General features: G+C 49.8%; 1 protein-coding gene across 4 annotated transcripts in view; it reads right to left on the bottom strand.

The window, feature by feature from the left end:
* PTPN3 (protein tyrosine phosphatase non-receptor type 3) overlaps positions 1–18,406 on the bottom strand; it is a 111,213-nt gene that overhangs the window by 30,380 nt on the left and 62,427 nt on the right. For all 4 annotated transcript variants that reach the window (XM_059143169.1, XM_059143168.1, XM_059143171.1 and 1 more), the window contains 6 exons: positions 15,390–15,524; positions 12,665–12,841; positions 3,201–3,387; positions 2,948–3,025; positions 1,803–1,859; positions 648–804 (listed from right to left, as the gene is read on the bottom strand). In XM_059143169.1, the coding sequence (XP_058999152.1) occupies positions 648–804; positions 1,803–1,859; positions 2,948–3,025; positions 3,201–3,387; positions 12,665–12,841; positions 15,390–15,524 (791 nt within the window). The remainder of the gene's footprint in view (positions 1–647; positions 805–1,802; positions 1,860–2,947; positions 3,026–3,200; positions 3,388–12,664; positions 12,842–15,389; positions 15,525–18,406) is intronic.

The following is an 18,406-nucleotide window of genomic DNA, read 5'->3' as shown; positions in this document are numbered from 1 at the left end:
AATGATTCAAGGGCTTGGCTTATTTTACAACAGCAGCAGCAACACCAGTCACGGTATTTAAAGGAAGCCGTCCTTCAAATGCCTGCCAGGTATCAGGAAACATTCTAGGTGCTTTCCAAGTCTAAGCATCAGTCTGTCTTCACAAGAACCCCGTGACGGGGTGGTTAGCGTACCCTTACTCTCCATCAGAGTGAACAGGAGCACGAACTGGGCACGACACTTGCTCGAGGCCCCTCCACCCAGTAGCGAAGGAGGGAGGATCACCCTGGGACCCTCCGCTCTACCGGCTTCGACAGAACCCGACCCTTCGTGAAGGGGCCGAAAATGCAAACATCTGTGGGGCCAGGCAGCTGAGAAAGGAGCGCGGTGCAGGGGAGCCGGCCGGGGAGGGACCAGAGCTCATGCTCCGTATCAAGGGGCTGGGTGGGTGCTGCCTACCTCCAGAGGGCTGGCCACGAGGGGCTGGGCCCTGCGTGGGCAGATCTTCACGTTTCTCAAGTGAGAAGTCGCACATCCTGGTTGGGAGGCGAAAGTTCCTGGATTTTCCAATGCTGGCTACGAGCTCAACATTTTCAAAACCACAGAACGGGCCACATAGGGCCCCACCTCTCTAAGGCCCCGTGGCTCCTCCCCGTGGCCGCCCTTACCTTTCCTCCTGATCACCAGGGCCAGCTCCCGCGTGTGGGACTCCCGGCTGGCTTTGATGAACATCACCACTTGGTCATGGGTGTGTTCCGAGATGTCCCGGCCATTGATTAACACGATTTGATCCCCTTCGTTCAGCTTCGGAATGCAGGTGTCCGCCTGGGTGGAGAGGAAAAGCGAGTTTCTTCGGTTACCATAACACAATCCTCAAGGGCAGGACGCGGACGCCCTCGGAGCCCAGACACTTGAGACCATGTTTGTGTTCTCTTCTCCCTCGGGCACGACCGCGCCGTTATTTTTCTATCCGCTGCTGTGCAGACACGGTCGCGGGTTGTGGGACTGTCAACGGTCCCGATGTGAGTCATACAGCGTTTCAGAAAAAAGCTACGAGACTTCCTGCAGCCTTTTCTCTACGATGGCCAACCTCCACTTATTACTGTAACGAAGTAACTGTGAGGCTTCGGAGCTGCTGTTTTCTCGATGTGCTGGTAGAAAATAATTCGTCAGCCAAATGTGAGGGTTTGTCTCTCTTGCAATGGAGAAAGCCTTTGTCAGCATAACACCAAAGGCAGAAACCAGTACGGAGAGAAGCAAAGCACCGAACAGTGTAGAACAGAAGCCTTGTAATTTGAACAGACCACAGGCACTAAGAAAAAGGAAACTACGGGCTTAAGGACCACGTAGGAGTAAAAGCCCCAACCCGGTTCCTTCTAAGGAGATGCAGTGTGGCTGCTCACTGTTCTAGAAAAGCAAACCCTCTCCTGAGGAGGCCAAGACGGAGGGCCGGGGGGCAGGGTGCTGGTGTGGGATGGCAGGTCCCTGTGCAGAGTGAGCAGAGCAACAAACCCTGTGCCTCCGTTTCCCTTCCTTGAGAGGACTTCTAAATTTTAATGGGCCCCGTGAAAAATGCAAATTCTGGTTTAGGAGGTCTGGGGTGGGGCCCGAGATTCTGTATTTCTAATGAGTTCTCAGGGGAGGCTGGTGCTTCGTTGACGGGCAAACTTCTGGAAAAAAACATGGATTCCATTCTTTCTTTCCGTCTCCATGCATGCACTGACACACACTCTTTGTGGCTGGGAAAGGAACGGCACACGGAAAGAGAAATGTTGGATTTAGCAGAAAAGAAACGTAGGAAAGAACGAAATGTGTTCACTTACAGGTGACTCTGGGTTTATCCTTGATACGACGAGAGGCATCTTTTGGTCCACGCCTCCCTATAAACACGATAAATCAAAAAACAAAACACTTGAATAGCTCATAGCAACAAAGACACGCAGATACTGCTGACCCGGGGAGGGCTCAGACCTCACTTGAACCTATTCTCATCCCAGGGGTTGGCATCCTTTCAGGATTACAAGCTTTGCGACCCCGTGGGGTCTAGTGGGGTCACCAGAGGACTGCTCAGATGTCTCTCACTGCCATTCCCATATTGCACGAACTAAAGATGTGCTCAGAGGGTCGCGCTCCTTTTTAAAAATGCAACATCCCCCCGAGGACTCCAAAAGCACAGCCTAGAAGTGCTGCTGGCAAGGGGAGTTTCCAGCATCAGAGACAGAAGCTGGAGACAGAAGCTGTAGAAAAAGTCACATGTTGTGAGGGCAGGTCCTCAGTGGGGCACTGGGGTACCGGAAGGGGAGTCTGCCGTGGCAGCCGTGGGGGTGGGCAGTGGAGACCACCCGCCCTCGCTCTGCTCTAGAGCAGGGCTTTGTCCACTCTGTAAAGGGCCCGAGGGTAAGTAGGTATGGGAGAGAGGGCTCTGTTCTAACTGCTCAACTCTGCCACCAGTGTCAAAGTAGCCGCAAACCATTTGTAAATGAATGGGTGTGGCCACGTGCGAATAAAACTTTATTTGCAGAAAAAGATGGGGTGTGACTTGTGGGCCAAAGCAGGCAGAGGTGGGGGACGACCCTGTACATGGCCTTGTAAGTTGCGCGGCTCTTCTCTCTCATCGGCTTTAGTGATGCTCAGGGTTCCCTTGAAACCCCCTCTTCTGGAGATAGATCGACTTGGCCAACGGTGCATCATTGCTCTGAGCCTCAATACACGTTTATAAATCGGGTTTTAAAATACCCACTTCACCGATTATAAGCCCTCAGTGGGGTGACATAAAGAAGTGCACGGACAGCACTGAGCACAGCATAGGCCGCTGGGCTGAGGCAGCGCTATGGCCACGCCAGAAACTCCCCAGTTCTGAGGCCTGAGCCAGTGTCCTCAGTGTCCTGTACTTCAGCAAGCAGCACTCTCCTAATGGGAACTGAAAAGCCATCTAAAGACGGCATCCCTATGAAGACACACGACATACCTTCAGATTAAATCCAAATTTTCCATCTTCATCTGGCGTGATGCGGATCAAAACTAAGTAGCCATCGCCATGATCATTCTGGAAAATGTGGCAGACATGATTAATTATGTTACTTCTCGCTCTCAGGGGCGGTGAGGAGGTGTTTCCCCTTGGTCCACCTTACTTGAATTGCCCCCAGGGCACCTCGGCCCAGGGAAGCCTGGGTGGTCACCGGCTGGGCTGCTCGGCAGCCCCGGGACCCGAGCTCACCCACCTTGTCACAGTAGTACTGGCTGCAGTCCTCGGCGGAGCCCCCTTTGGTCACCCTGTGGAAATCCTCTAAGAACTGCTGATCAACGCCATCTGGTGAGCAGGAGCCTGGAGCATTTGAAGATGAAGACACAGAACTGGATGACTTCTGGGTCAGGCAGCTTTGTGCTGGATTGTTCTCGGATATACTCCTTCATTATGGGGAAGGAGGAGACATCTTACTCACTGGATTAACATGTTAGCAGAACAAGCATCATTGACGGTCGGGGCCTGGCATCCCAGGGCTGTCATGAATTCCTGCAACCTTAGGAGAGCTCCAAAGGTCAGTGCCGGGGCTCTGGCACACCCGGGGTCCACGGGCTGCCCTTGCTCTTGTCCGGCCCGAATATCACCACCTTTAGTTTTGGGGAAAAGGTGCAGGAGGACAGGGAGGATCCAGGAGCTGCTGAAAACTCAGCTCCCTTCCCAGGTCCTCTGAAGGTGACAGGGAAATGTGCCCAGCTACTCTGGTGGCTTAATTACCAAAGCTCACTCAGATGTACGCCTCCATCCCTTCTGAAAGCTTTTTCCTTTCATCTCATTCCTGCTGTTAGCTCTGTGTCAGTAGGACTCTTGGCTACCCAGCCTCCCCCAAATGGGACTGAAGTTCCATTTCTAAGACATTTACATTAATCCTAGTTTGCAGTATTTGCCTGTGATCGCCATTAATTGCGTACAATGAGATTATACATTTCCCCCCTCTAATATATGTCCTCCTGTGCCCATTTTACATTTAATGAAGATCAGAAGTTCCTTGGTTTTACTGGTCACATCTGAATAATGCTCAGGAGCCACACAAGTTTTGGACGGCACGGTTACAGAATTTTCTTTTTAAAGGATGTTTTAATTTTTTTTAACCTGTTTGTTAATTATTATTGTCGTAAGATTTTATTTATTTATTTGAGAGAGAGAGAACACAAAGGGACAGTGAGAGGGAGAAGCAGACTCCCTGCTGGGCAGAAAGCCGATGCAGGGCTCTATCTCAGGACCCTGAGATGATCACCTGAACTGAAGGCAGATGTTTAACTGACTGAGCCACCGAGGTGCCTCAAGATTTTATTTATTTGAGGGAGAGAGAGCAAGAGAATGAGAGAGCATGAGCAGGGCGGGAGGGGCAGAGGGAGAAGCAGACTCCCGGCTGAGCAGGGAGCCTGTCACAGGGCTCTATCCCAGGACCCTGGGATCATGACCTAAGTTTAAGGCCAATGCTTAACAGCCTGAGCCAACAGAACATTCCCATCAGCACAGGAAATTCTGTCTTGGAGAATTACAGACTATGAGAACAGTCCCTCTGAAATCCTTTGGTCTAACTCCCATTTCACAGATGAAGAAACTATGGTCTAGAGAGGCTGAGTGACTTGCCCAAAGGCACTCAGCTTTCCGCTCCCTTAACATACAGAATCTGATGGACTTGGGTCCCCAGGCATCTCTTTCTTCTCCAGGCCACACCAAGTCTGTTCCTAAGACCCCCCTCCAACCCCCCCCACCACAGAGGGTCACAGGGATTAACCATCTCAGCTGTCACTGTGTAGGACACTCGACTTCTCTGCATCACACACACCCCCACTATCCTCCCTCCAGAGCCACAGGCCTAGCAAAAGATGCCTTAAAATGCCTACAGACTATAGGGTTTTCTTTACCTACTACAGACTCGGCCACATTCTAACCTCAAATGGACTTAAAAGATGACAGAGGAGAGTAGACAGGGCATTCAGTGACACATAATAGACAAATGATGGTGCTGCTGCCTCATTAAATTTTTATCTCAAACCCTTATCTGTGGATTTTTCATGAAATTGGGGCTTCTGTTTCCTAGAAAATTCACATTATCTTACTCTAAACATAAAATCTGTATCATGTTCACACAATAATTCACTATCTCAATTTATGTGAATATAAAAATTCAGTGACAGACCTGTGTAGAAATAACAGTGATACGCAAGACAAGAGTGTGGCCTTATGGCCTTCGAGGGGCTGGGTGACAAGGGGTGCTATGGATGGGAAAAGGTTTCAGAGACAGGATATTTTGGAAGTGAAGCTGTATACCAGTGGTAAGTTTTCAGAGTGAAAATGAGTGAATCTTTAATTTACTTAAAGCTTTAAAAAAAATTACCCCCAAATAGGGTAACTTGGCCTGTTTCATGCATATAAGAGCACCCCCTAGTGGCAAGAGGGGCAACTGCTTGGCAGCTGCCAGACAAAAATCAAGCCAAACCCAGTTTAGGAAACACTATTTACAGTTCTAGAGGTGGAGCTGAACCCTTAATGTGAAGTTGCAAATAGCAAACAAGCTTCAAATGTTTGGAAGACTCTGGAGGGTGACAGCGACAGAAAGGGTGAAGGGCATATAAACAAAAAAGCAGAAGAGCAAAGTAACAAAGCAGAAGAGAGAACTAACTTCAAGAAAAAAGTCTAATTTTATGTCCATGGTGTTTAATTTCTACATTTTGGATGCGTGGCTCACATCATATAAAGTTTTAAAGTATTTTTCTTTTTCAGTATAAAATGTAACGGTCGATCTAACACAGCCCACAGTGCTAAAAATAATATATTCCAAGTCATTATGTGCCCAATCCTATTTTCTAAGTAGGGATGGAGAGGTTACTTTTAGAGAGCAATTTATTAAACATATGACGATTTTTTTTTGGCTGATCAACTATGTACAGACGTTCCCTGTAGGCTGCAGTAGCGTTCTGCTCAGCGTGCAGGATGGACAGACAGATGGTGAGGAGGACATCAAATGAGAAGCAACAAGAACGTGGCAGCTGGATGCAGCACACGGATGCCAGGAGCCAAGATGCCAAACCAAGCAGGACGCTTCATGCTACTGAGGGGGAGTCTGGTGGGCGAGGAGGTATGAGGGGAGCCGCCAGGGGTACTTGGGTTCTAAGGAAAGGAGTGAAGAAAGGGGGTAGGGTGAGCTGAGGCAAGAAGTCAGTGTGGGCTGAGAAAGCCAGTAACTGCGAAGAGGGTCTGTGCCTGAGGCAGGAAAGGGGCACCTGTCAGAGGAGGGGGGACACAGTGGGTGGGGAGGGACTGTCACTGCTGTCTGGGAGCCAGAGCAGCCAGGGAGGGGCTGCCCACCTCCAGCTCGCCGGGAAGACAGGGGCAAGGACAGACGGACCGGCAGACCAAAGCGCCTTCACCTGCAGGAAAACACGTTTCAGAACTCTCAGTGCCACCGACTACAGGTATGAGAAGCCAAAGTCACGCCAGAATTCACCCCTCAGAAGAGAAGCAAAGCTAAGGAAATTGAAAATGGTAGGACTGCCCACGAAAGAAAACTCCTGCATCGGGACGCTTTGATGCCACAGCTCCCGAAACCCTACGAAAGGACAATGACCTGCACCCTCAAGCCTGTTGGAGGGAGCAAAGCCGTGCCCTACGGAGGGCATCCCGGCTCTAACCGGGTGCCTGGTGAGGAGGCGTTTGCTGTGTAGTGTGACAGAACAGGGGCCATTTGCTGTCATTTCTCTCTCGAGTCTGTGAGCTTCTCCCTGTTGGCAGAGACTTTCGTCCTCTTCCTCTTCCTCTCCTATCCTAGCACACAAGACACCCAGCCAGGCACGCGGCGAGAGCTCAAGCATGGTGCTGAGTGAATGAAGAAGAAAACCACCTTCCTGAAGGACCTGGGCTTGGCTGAGTTACGTTAGAAGAGCACAGAATTCACTCGGTCACCTGGAGGCGGAGGGGGAAAGGTGGGCTATGTAGCTCCCAGCTTCTGCGAGCTCAGAGCTTCTGAGGGGGTCACGTTCATACGGGTCCCCCGAGGATCTTGTTAAAATGCAGACTCTGATTCAGCAGGCCTGGGCTGGGCCTGAGGCTCACATTTTCAGCAAGCTCTCAGGAGATGCTGCTGATGTCCCTGAGCTGCGCTAAAGCAGGAGTGTGAGGGCTACAAGAAAGGGTACCAGCTCCCCCCTAGTGCCATGTTTCTTGTGCATGAGATCCGTGGAGAAATTTTTCATACGGATCTTATCTTCACATTGGGGTCGCTGAATGACAAACAGAATACTCTTTTCAAGTGTGGGTTTTTAGGACAGTACCGCACACGATACTCTGAAGATACTCTGAAATCTGTTGTAAATGCCAACGGCCCAAGATCAAAGCTTCAGAAGTGGCAGAAGTGGCTCAGGGAGTACGGTACAGATGGGTTGCTTTCTGGGCTCTATTATTTCTGCGCTAATGGAATCATGGGTCATGCATCCGTCCCACACCCCCAGCTTCTCCCTCAGACATGAAGATATTGCAACAGCAAGAAAGCCATTCCATTTCAGTCACTTCATGCTTTAGCTCTCTGAGGAGAGTTTCCTGCCATATGACCGGCCGCAGACCTACCACACGGCTCTGCTCACAAATGATGGTTAACCTCAACTCGCCAAAGGAGGTCTGTTTGATTTCTTCGTGTGCATATAAATCAAATCGTGCAATGCTGTTCGCAGGATATGGGTACCTAACGTGAAAGTGGCAGAGGGGGCATCCCACTGCTTCCTGTAACCATCTGTCTATCTGTCCATCTGTCTGTCCAACCATGCAAGTACTCACTGAATATGTACTAAGTGCCGGGCACCATGCCAGGTCTGGGGGAAGGAGAGGTTCACAGGGCACTATCCCTGCTCTCAGAGAACTCACAGTCTAGTTTCAGAGAAGAATTAAGAAAAAAAAAAGAGAAGAATTTAAAGTATAAAAATAATCAAATAATATCTTGTTGCAATGGAGATGCTCAGTTGTCTGAGTGTACAGCAGGAAGCCAGGAGAGCCTTCACAGAGCAGGGAGCACTGGACCTGGAGTTTGAGAGATGAATTAGCAGGAGTCTGAACAGGTAGCTGAGAGGGAAGAAGATGGACTAGGAAAAATACTATTAACAAAAAGGACAAAATAGCAGCATATGCAGAGGCATGAAACTCTGAAAAAGTGACATGCTGGGACACAGATTTCCCAAAGAGAAGCCTGTTGACGTGTGAGGGATGGCTGGACCCAAGATTAAGGACATGATCATGACCGTCCCCATGACCAATGAAGGTGGGTGACCACGGGATGCGCAGTGGCACGGTGTTCCGATTCAAGAACAGCCTGGGAGGAAGATTACTGAGGTGAGGGCCTCGCAGAGGAAGGCAGAAGGAAAGGAGTCTAGGATGACGGAGGTTCCCAACGGCTGCAAACAAGGTAGTAGGGAAATGCAGTCCTTACTTGCCAAGACCCAGGAGGAGCCACAGGTGGGACAGGGAGACGGTGAGTGGAGACTGGGGTCCCTGAGGTTTAGGGCATCGGTCATGCGTCCACACGCAAGTGGTCAGATGTCCTGGTGGAGGACAGGCGAGATGCCGAGAAAACAAACACAGAACTGCTAAGGCAGCCCCGCGGCGGGCTGGCCTCCTCCGACAGAAACCCTCAGATGTACACGGATCCCGTCACCCCATCCCAATCCGGGGGTCACCCTCTAGTCCAGGACCGACGTGCAGAGATCGGTGACCATCAGGCTGAAGGGTGGACAGTGGCCGAGGGAATGGGAAGTGATGTCAAGGAGGGGAGATGGGGCTGTGAGGGAGAATGAGAAAGGGACGCCACCCGTGTTGTTCCAGGAGCTCGAGGCCGGGATCTGCAAAAGGCAGGGCTCGTGCTGGCCCAGCGAGTGTCCAGGACAAGGCTCCCTGCACAGGCTGGACGATGGGGCTGCCCACCACCAGGACAGGCTGCCCCACGGCCGGCGGGGAGACCCAGGTGGCTGGGCCAGGTGTGCTCCCGCACGGCCGATGTGGCTCCAGAGGGGGTCCCCAGAGTCCCTCTCGAGGAGCAGAAGTTCTTTTTAGAAGTGTTTAACAGCAGAGGGGAAACACACACACTACAAAACTGACCATTCTAGCCTTTCTCGAGTGTACCGTTCAGTAGCGTTAGGTGCACTCACGTGTTGTCTGCATAGAGTTTTGAGATAAAAAGTGACAGCCGCCCCATGTCCCCTGGAACAAGGCTGGCTCTGAAGAGAGAGGCCAGCAAATCCCGAGGCATCACCCCACAGAGCCGCCCTCCCTCTGAGGACCCGTCAGGGCAACCGGGAAAAACCAACGACGAAAAATCCCTTCCGATACGACCCTGCCCCGTGCCCCAGTGGGTTTTCTGCCAGGCTCTGCTCTGAAAAGTCACTGTTCCTTCAGGGAACCTCCCCTCTCCTGTTTTCTGGGTCGTGGGGAGTGGTCGGTTTAAAAAAAAAATTTTTCCCCCCCATGAAGGAAACTGCCTTTCCCTGCAGGGTCCGGACTTTGCTCTGAAGCCAGCGAAGGAACATGGAAGGGCTGAGAACCTTGGGAGTAACAAAAGAGCACAGCTGACTCGGGCACAAAGCGAACTGCCAAGGATTCAGAACGATAATCATAAACTTGGCGGCGCTGCTATAAATACGGAACAGCCCGGACGGTGACTCACCCGCCAAGATAACGTTCAGAGAGCCTGAGCCGCGCCACTCCGGGTCGAGAGCCCCCATCGCTCTGCTCTTTTCCCTCCTGCCTCTTTCTTCTGCTTGTTTACATGGGTACAGTACGGTACACTTCATTCTCCTTTCTACAGGGAACCCTCCAGACTGCGATATTATTCTCTGACAGAATAGTTCTTTTTGCCTCTTAGCACAAACAGGCCGTCGAAAACATGCCAGACGTTTCTTAAAGGCCTTGCAAATAAATACTCCCTCCAGTAACCACTCCCAGTTTTTTTCATTAAGCACGGAACAACCCTGCCTGCTTGCCTTGGGCAGTAGAGGGACCCCCGACCCCCGGACTCTGGGGGCAGGGGGGGCAGCTTCCTCTGAAGACCCAGCGGGCGGCAGCTTCCCGCCAGCAGGGAGGGGTCCCCACCTGAGGCGGCAGGGCCTGCCATGTTTCACCTGCTCGCCCCACATGCCACGTACGGCCACCGAGGGGACTCCGTGAGATGTCTCCTGTCACACCTCGCAGAGCTGTGACGAGGAAGGCTGCGGTGGAATCACCATTATTTGCTACTTTGAACATTAGGCTGCAAGACAGAAAGTGCCCCGGGGAATGCACATCTTATAAGATCTCATGGGGGAGTTTCAGACAGAATTGATGGGCCACGCGTCAGGGTGTGCACGGCCTGAAGTTACTTGAATTAGACAGGACTTAAGGAAGTGAGTTTTGAATCTAATTTTAATGAATGTATTTTTTTTTAAAAGTAGGCTCCCCCCCTTGTGTGGAGCCCAACGTAGCACTTGAACTCAAGACCCTGAGATCAAGACCTGAGCGGAGAGCAAGAGCCAGCTGCTTAACTGACTGAGCCACCCAGGTGCCCCTGAATGTCAAGTCCAATAGCCCTACGTGGCTAGTGGCTTCTGTGTTGGGCTGTGACGGTCTCGCTGCCACGTGATGCCATGATGTGGGTAGCAGGCCACGGCAGGAAAATCTGACGTGGGACACGTAATTGGGTTTCTCGGACCCTCAGACTGTTCCCCAAACCCTTTCCTTTTCCCAAAGTGGTAGAAGACGCAGTGACGAAGGCTGACAATATGCTGTTTGTCCAGCTGGACTGGAGGCCCCTTAAGGCAAAGACTTGTCTAATTCGCCTTGGTGTTCCCTCCGTGAGCAGCAAAGGGTACGTACGGCATGCCGCTGTGGTCTGCACCACACGCAGCCTTGAAAAACACCCACACCCCACCGGACAGCATCCCTCTCTCTCTATGTGGCACTGATCAGTACCGCTAACAGCACTTTCTGTGATGATGGGAAGGTTCTCTGTCTGCTCCATCCAGTATGGTAGTTGTTACCTACATGTGGCTCCTGAGCACTTGAAATGAGGCTCGGATGACTGAGGAATGGGATTTCAATGTTAAGAAACTTAAATCTGCTACCCTGGACCACGGGAGTCTGGACAGTCCCCAATTCCATGACGGGGCTGCAAACCACAAGAGGAAGGGGTCCCAGGGAGGGTGTGAGACTGAGCTTCCCAGAGCCCTCGATCCATTTCCCAAACCCTCTTTCTCCTTTCCCGAAAGCTACACAACCCTGTGGCCGACTCAAACTGGCTCAAACCATGCAGGCCTGCATTCTTGCCTTGTCTATCTAGGTTGGCAAAGCCATGGTGTCACACGAAGGAACGCACACCCTTCCACATTGTCACTTCAACAGGCCTGCAAGTTGGAGCAAGAGATAGGGATCATTTCAACAAAAGCATCACCCGAGCTCAGGTCACAAGGAAACAGTGACGAGAGAATTATTTAACCAGAGGTGTTAAGAACACAGATAAGCTAGAAACCACATTTGCTGCGGTCAGGGACAATAGAGAGGTAACAACCTCCCATGTAAGTGGGAAGCCAGATTTGCAATTCACCTGCGAAGTCCAGAACACAGTCAGGGTGTGCTGAGTGCGTTAAGCCTACCAGCTAGAGTGGTAAAAATTTACAGATTAACTAAAGTGCCTTCTCGCTAATCCTGTGCCATTAGGGGAGGCATTATGTTCCAGATTTCCGGTAGAGTATGGCACTTAAACAGCATCAATACTCCATGCCTACGGTTGACTTCCTAATGGTTGACCCGGTCGTCTCATACTTGTCATTTTATCTATGATTAGGTCTTGTCCACTGCAAAAACTTGATTTTGAGATCGCTTACTCTACAACGTATAGATCGGGTAGGACTGTGAATTCATTAAGAGAAAAAAGTAAGACCCATGAAAAAAGAAGAAGAGCAGGGGCTCTGTCAGAAGCTGGAGGGAGGGAAGCCCAAGCAACTGAGCCAACCGGGGAGCGCTAAAGGAATGAGTGAATTCAATACAGCTAACTGAATCATAAAAGCACTCAACCCAGAACTTTTGGAAAGACCTTTTTTCCCCTGGCCTTGAGATGTGAAGGGAGTCTGTCACATTTAACAAAGGGAAAGTGGGGACATAAAAGAATTTAACCCCAACTGTTGACAAAAAGTTAACAAAAATGCAGGCGATGGTCTTCGCATGTTTTTGCATTACACTAATGATTCATTAAAGATGAGCCCCTCTCCCCATAAAACCCCCGAGGGCACACTGCGGATCTGAGAAGGCTTTCTGTGGACGGGCCAAGTAAGCCTATCTCGTGTGACCCAGAAACCTTGCAGTGGTTGAAACTTTGGCAATCTAGAGAAATACTGTTATTCAGATTAACCTAGCTATCGCTCTGGAACATGTACTAATTAAAACAGGGCTTTGCTCATCAAGTAGAGACGGTTCAAGAGAGCTAACATGTCTGTGGAGAGTATACAAGAAAAAGTGCAAGCCTGAGACCCCAGGCGTACAGCTTGTCCCCCCTGTGGTGGAAGGACACTCTGATGCAGGCAGAGGGCAGCGGACGAGCTGGCTGCAGGCTCCAGCCCTTGATTTAAATGGCCATCTCTGGGTCTGAGCAAATCCCTCCACAGCCAAAATGCACAGATACAAAGAAGAGAACATGTTTCTTACTCTCGGTGCGGGCTTCGGTTCTGAGAAACCTCCGATTCGCTGTCTTTGGGGGACAGGGAGCCCTTGTACGTGTAAAACACATCTTCGGTTTCCGTAATGTAGGTCATCTCGTTCACAAGGTTATCTGCAGAAGAGTGTCGAGGCTTTCGGATTTCGTGCCGGAGCCTAGGACTTCGCCTGCGTGGGGGCAAGGTCAAGTGTGAAGTGTTGAAAGCAAATTCCACTTAAAAACTTTACCAGGCATCAGGGATCTAACTTTGTGCCCTGACCTTTCTAAGGATGCCTTGGCTCGCACTGTTGGAAATTAAGAGCCGGTTAACTCATTGCCACACTGGGATCCGCCCAGGGCCACACCAGTCCTCGAGACTCTCAGCCCCCGCGCCGTAGCCCCCAGCATGGTAGCTTTGGCTATAAAAACAGGCCGATGAGATTAATTTATGCCCTTTGGGAAGTGGCGAGGTTGATTTAGAGTAAAGTATCCTCCTAGGAAGACTCAAGGTCTCAGGGCACAAATAACAGACTATCCTGACTACTGGTCAATACTTCGGATTCGTTCGAACACCAGTATTAAGTAACGGGTTTAGAAACCAAGATACATGGTGCCTGGATGGCTCAGGAGGGTAAGCATCTGCCTTCCACTTGGTTCGTGATCTCAGGGTGCTGGGATCGACCCCTGCACTGGGCTCCCCGCTCGATGGCTAGCCTGCTTCTCCCTCTCCCTCTGTCTGCTGCTCCCCCTGCTTGTGCTCTTTCTCTGTCAAATAAATGAATAAAATTTACAAAATTTAAAAAAAAAAAAAAAAAAAAGAAGCAACAGCAGCAGCAGCAGCAGCCAAAATACAGTTTTTGGCAAAACCAAAACCTTACTTCAACTTCATCCCTTCATGGAATTTCACTTAATCCAAGAGGAAATTTTTTTTTAACATTTTTATTTATTGGACAGAGAGAGAGAATGAGAGAACACAAGCACGGGGAGCAGCAGAGGGAGAGGAAGCCAGGGCTCGATCCCAGGACCCGGAGATCATGACCTGAGCCCAAGGCAAATGCTTCCTGACTAAGCTACCCAGGCACCCCGAAATGTTTGCTTTTAAAAATACAACCTGTAGGCCCTATTAGACGGGCATGGCACCACCACCCTGTTTCTCCGACAGCAGCAGCTGCTGTGTGGCTTTAGGCAACTCACACCACCTCTCTGGGCCTCAGCTGTACCCACCTGTTCCTGAGAATGACCCAATGAAGCCGTGTTCTCTGGACCACTGGCGCGGCCCCTGGGCATCAGCTCCTGCAGTGGGTGACTCCGGGCTGCTGAGCCTTCTACTTTCTCTCCGTTTTTCTGCCTTCTTCTTCCTTAACCATGTCTCCTGGACACTGTCAGGGCCTCCGCTATTCCCATTCCCCCGGGGCCCAGATAATCAATAATACTGTGTCCGGAGCAGGGAAGAAAGGCTCGTGACTCCTCAGAAGGGGACCTATAAATAGCACTCAAAGCTCCCGGCCACGGGTGTGGCGACATCAAACCCCGCTGTTCTCCTGGATGCCGTCCTGAGCCTCCGCTCTGGGGCCCTGGCATCGCTGCCCCCAGAGGCTTCCAGACAAATTAAGCTGCTATGTTACAGCACAGATTTACCACTTTAGGATGAGGGGCCTAAATCTTGGGAAACCAAGAAACAAATCTACTCAGTTATGCCAGGATCTCTAACACCACATACCATCGGCATCTCTGCCTATTGCATCCGGCCCTGCGGGTTGGGGGCGGAGGAGGTCCCCAGCCAGGGGCCCTGCACAGCAGCCCCATTTTTTTGCCTGTTGGAATCTCCCTTAGTCCTACTAGGCCTCTCTTTGGTCATTTACAGGTCCACCTGCATCTTTTATGGCATGAATACAGAGCCATGCTCTCCAGGCCAGCGGGGAGCTGGAGTAAGGTTTCTGGCTTGGTTTCCCCTCCTCCGGATGACACCCGGCCATTCTGGACGGGTTCACAAAACTGGCCTGGTGTCTCTGAGGAACATTCGAATACAATACAATAAGAATTCCACCTGATTTTTTTTTTCTACTTACAAAGCACTTGTGCACTGTTCAATCATTTGGGTGATTTTTGAACCCTTTGACAGATGGGAAGACTGAGACCAGAGAGGTAAAGAAACTTGTGAGTTAACAAAAGGGCCCAAATCTGAGGCCGGGTGAAGCGGCCACACGCTGTCCTTCCCACTTTGCCAACTGCCACTTTCTTCCTTTAAAGCCATTCTCTTAAAACGCTGCCAGGCTACTTCCCCACGGGCGTCTGCTCCTGCTGCGGAGGGCCACACACCCTACCCGGCGACCCTTTACTAGGTTTTCCCGACGTTTATTTTGTGTGATGCTAACAGAACACAGACGATGTTAAGCTCGGTGTGCTTCCTTATCACAGGATTTCCCAGAATGTTACTATGCCAGTGTGTACTCTAATTCCAAGAGGGGGCCTTTTCAGTAGGCTGTAGTTCTGCAATTCAGACCAAACGACTTCTTAAAAACAAGAACATCCCAGCTACACACACTAAGGAAAATGTTGAGCGAGGCCTGTGTGTGTCATGAAAACAGTAAACCGTTCGTTCCATAAGAGCCAAGCAAGCAACACAAACCTTGATTGTGGGTCACCTATCTTGGGAAGACTTAGGAAGCTGAGTTTTTAAGAGAGATAAAGTTTCTACTGGTGGCTAGTACCAAAACAAACCACAGGAGGACGTACCAGTTGGGAGTGATAGGAGGGGAACGAGAAGGCAGGCTCTTGGTTTCTAAGTGCTCCACTGATAATGATCTCCGCAGGGCTGGGTTCCACACCATTCCTCCAATCACCTTTTTGCAATACTGGTTATTTACAGACCTGAAAAACCAGAAGCAAGGTTCACTTTCTACGCGGACAGACATGTTCAACAAGAGATTACACCATAAAAGCAACAGTCTCTCCACGCACGCTCCCTCCCTGGCGGAGGGCTGGGTTATTAGCTTCTGGATGACAGACACCAGCCAAGGTTACAAGAAGTGGAGGTACGAGGTCCACAGTGGTTCCCTTCTGCCCTGGCCTTTCCTTGTTGTATCTCTGCTTCTGGTGAACGCATTTGGCCCTACTACTGTAAACAACAAACTGGCGCTCAGAAGAGAACCAAACCTTACGAGGAGATGAGAAGGTATTTTCAGGCTAACACAAAAACAGTTCAAATAACTTCAAGCAATTTTTCACGTCACTCACAATGGCATGAACACAAACATTAACCATCCTTCCAAGAAGGTGATTTTTGTCATCCGAGCTGGCAGAAGCCATAAGCTATAAATCAGAGAGAACTCTCTGAAAGAAGGCCCGAGAATATGCTCCGGTGGTAGCGCTCCATGCCCCGTGCTGTATGAACAGGCTTCCTCGGAGCTAACGTCCATGTTCTATTTATACCTAGAGAATTGAAATCTTAGCCATCTAGACCCCCAAGGAATGAATTCTTTGAGGGACAGGGTTTGAAGTCACTTTAAAGGAAATCCAGTTCTGTCATTCCTACATTTTTTTTTTTTTTTAAAGAGAGTTTATCTGTTTATTTGACACAAAGAGAGAGAGAGAGAGAGAGACACCATGGGACAGAATACAAGCAGGGGGAATGGGAGAGGGAGAAGCAGGCTCCCCACCGAGCAGAGAGCCCGATGTGGGGCTCGATCCCAGGACTCTGAAATCATGACCTGAGCCGAAGGCAGATGCCCAACAACTGAGCTACCCATGTGCCCCATGCCATTCCTACATTTTAAGCAATGTTATAAGGTCTTATCAAAACATTCCAGGGGTGCCTGGATGGCTCAGTGGGTTAAGCCTCTGCCTTCAGCTCAGGTCATGATCTCAGGGTCCTGGGATCGAGCCCCGTGTCGGGCTCTCTGCTCAGCAGGAAGTCTGTTTCCCACCCTCCCTACCTGCCTTTCTGGCTACTTGCGATCTCTCTCTCGCATCTCTGTCAAATAAATAAATAAAATATAAAAAAAAAAACAAAAAACAAAAACATTCCATGCATTTCCTTGCAGCCTAAAACCAATAAGCCAAACAAACAAACAAAAAAAGTGGGACAAAAAACCCAGAAGAACGTGAAACTCTCCTGAAAATATCAAGCTACTCAATTACAGTAAGGAATATCACTGTCACCCTGATCAAAATGTTCACAGCAGAATCACCAGGAGAATCTACATCAGAAAGCAAATCAGCATTGATTGAGAACCTTGCCTCAGAACAAGGGGAGAAAGAGGATTTAAAAGTTTAATGTCGTAGTTCCCCAAGGTATGTGTCACAAGTTATTAATAGATACTCTTTAGGGGAAAAAAAGTGTTTCATTGTCCCTTATGCTTGCAAAATACTGAACCAGTTCCTTTTATGTGGAACCTCTATCAGGAGGCCCCACATGCAAATATGTAGGCGTAGCTCTAGGGTTGGGCAAATCATAGAAGTGAACCTCAATTTTCTCATCTATAAAATGGACACAGCGAGGGCTAAAATCTGCAATACAATGGAGTTGGTCTTTGCAGTGAAGAACTGCCGACCTGTGTCCCCAAATCACTGACCCCCAGTGGTAGATTAAAAATGGCTCAAGTTCTTGGACTCTTGAATGTGGGACTCTTGAAAGGGCTGGCCTGTAACGACTCTGACCGAGAGGAGCTGTGGCAGTTCCGGGCCTGGCCTTGAAGATGACTGGGTGCTTCTGCCCTCAGAGCCCTGAACTTCTGCATAAGACATCCAACTACCCTGCTGGAGAGCACACATGAAGAGGCCCTGAGAACAGAGTGAAGGAAGGGGTCCAGACATCCAATCATTCCATCAGGCATGGGAGCCCAGTCTTCTTGGATCTGCAGCCCAGCCCGGCCACCAGCTGCCTATGGCTGAGAAACCCCAGTCTATACCACATGGAGCAGGGGAGGTGGCTGGCCAAGCCCCTCCCAAATTCTCAATCCACAAAATCTCAAGACAGAACAGAAAAATGGTTTTTGTTGTTGTTGTTATTGTTGTTTTCTAAAGATTTTATTTATTTGAGAGAGACAGAGAATGTGCACATGGTGGAGAAGCAGAGGGAGAAGGACAAGCAGGTTCCATGTTGAGCGTGGAGCCCCATGTGGGACATGAAATCATGACCCTGAGATCATGACATAAGCTGAAATCAAGGGTTGGACGCCTAACCGACTGAGCCACCCAGGCACCCCAAGATGGTTGGTTGTTTTACTGTACCCAAAATAGGGGTTGTTTATTCTCTTACAGAACCAGCCCACCTCACCCCCAACTCTGTGTTGGCTGTATTTGACAGAAATGAGGAAATTTGAACAGTAAATTCTGAACTCAGTCTTCTCAGCAAAGTCCTGGCTTTCAACTGCTCACTATCCAGTCCTGTCAGCTGGCCTGAAGGCTTAGGTCCAACTAAAGTGAATGGCAAATTCCCATAAAGTTGAGTCTGTGACATGTTCAGTAAGAGCCACTAAGCATATAGAATATTAGATAATATTATATGAGCTGGAAACTTTGAAAATATATTTGGTCTTGTTTCATCAGAAGCTGAGAGAGAACACTTAGCGCCATAAATACTATCACTGATACTAACAGAAATTCACTGCTTACTGGATCTATAAAAAGCTTACCTAATGATTATCAATGTAATGGGAATGTCACGAAAATAGTCTGATACAGTCCCACATATCAGATAATGGCGTAGACAGGGGCCCCTGTTTCATTAGTAACAGCCACATCAACAACAA

Source organism: Mustela lutreola, chromosome 12 (assembly GCF_030435805.1).
Source record: "Mustela lutreola isolate mMusLut2 chromosome 12, mMusLut2.pri, whole genome shotgun sequence".
In the NCBI taxonomy this organism is placed as follows: domain Eukaryota; kingdom Metazoa; phylum Chordata; class Mammalia; order Carnivora; family Mustelidae; genus Mustela; species Mustela lutreola.
This window is presented reverse-complemented; position numbering and strand designations above follow the sequence as displayed.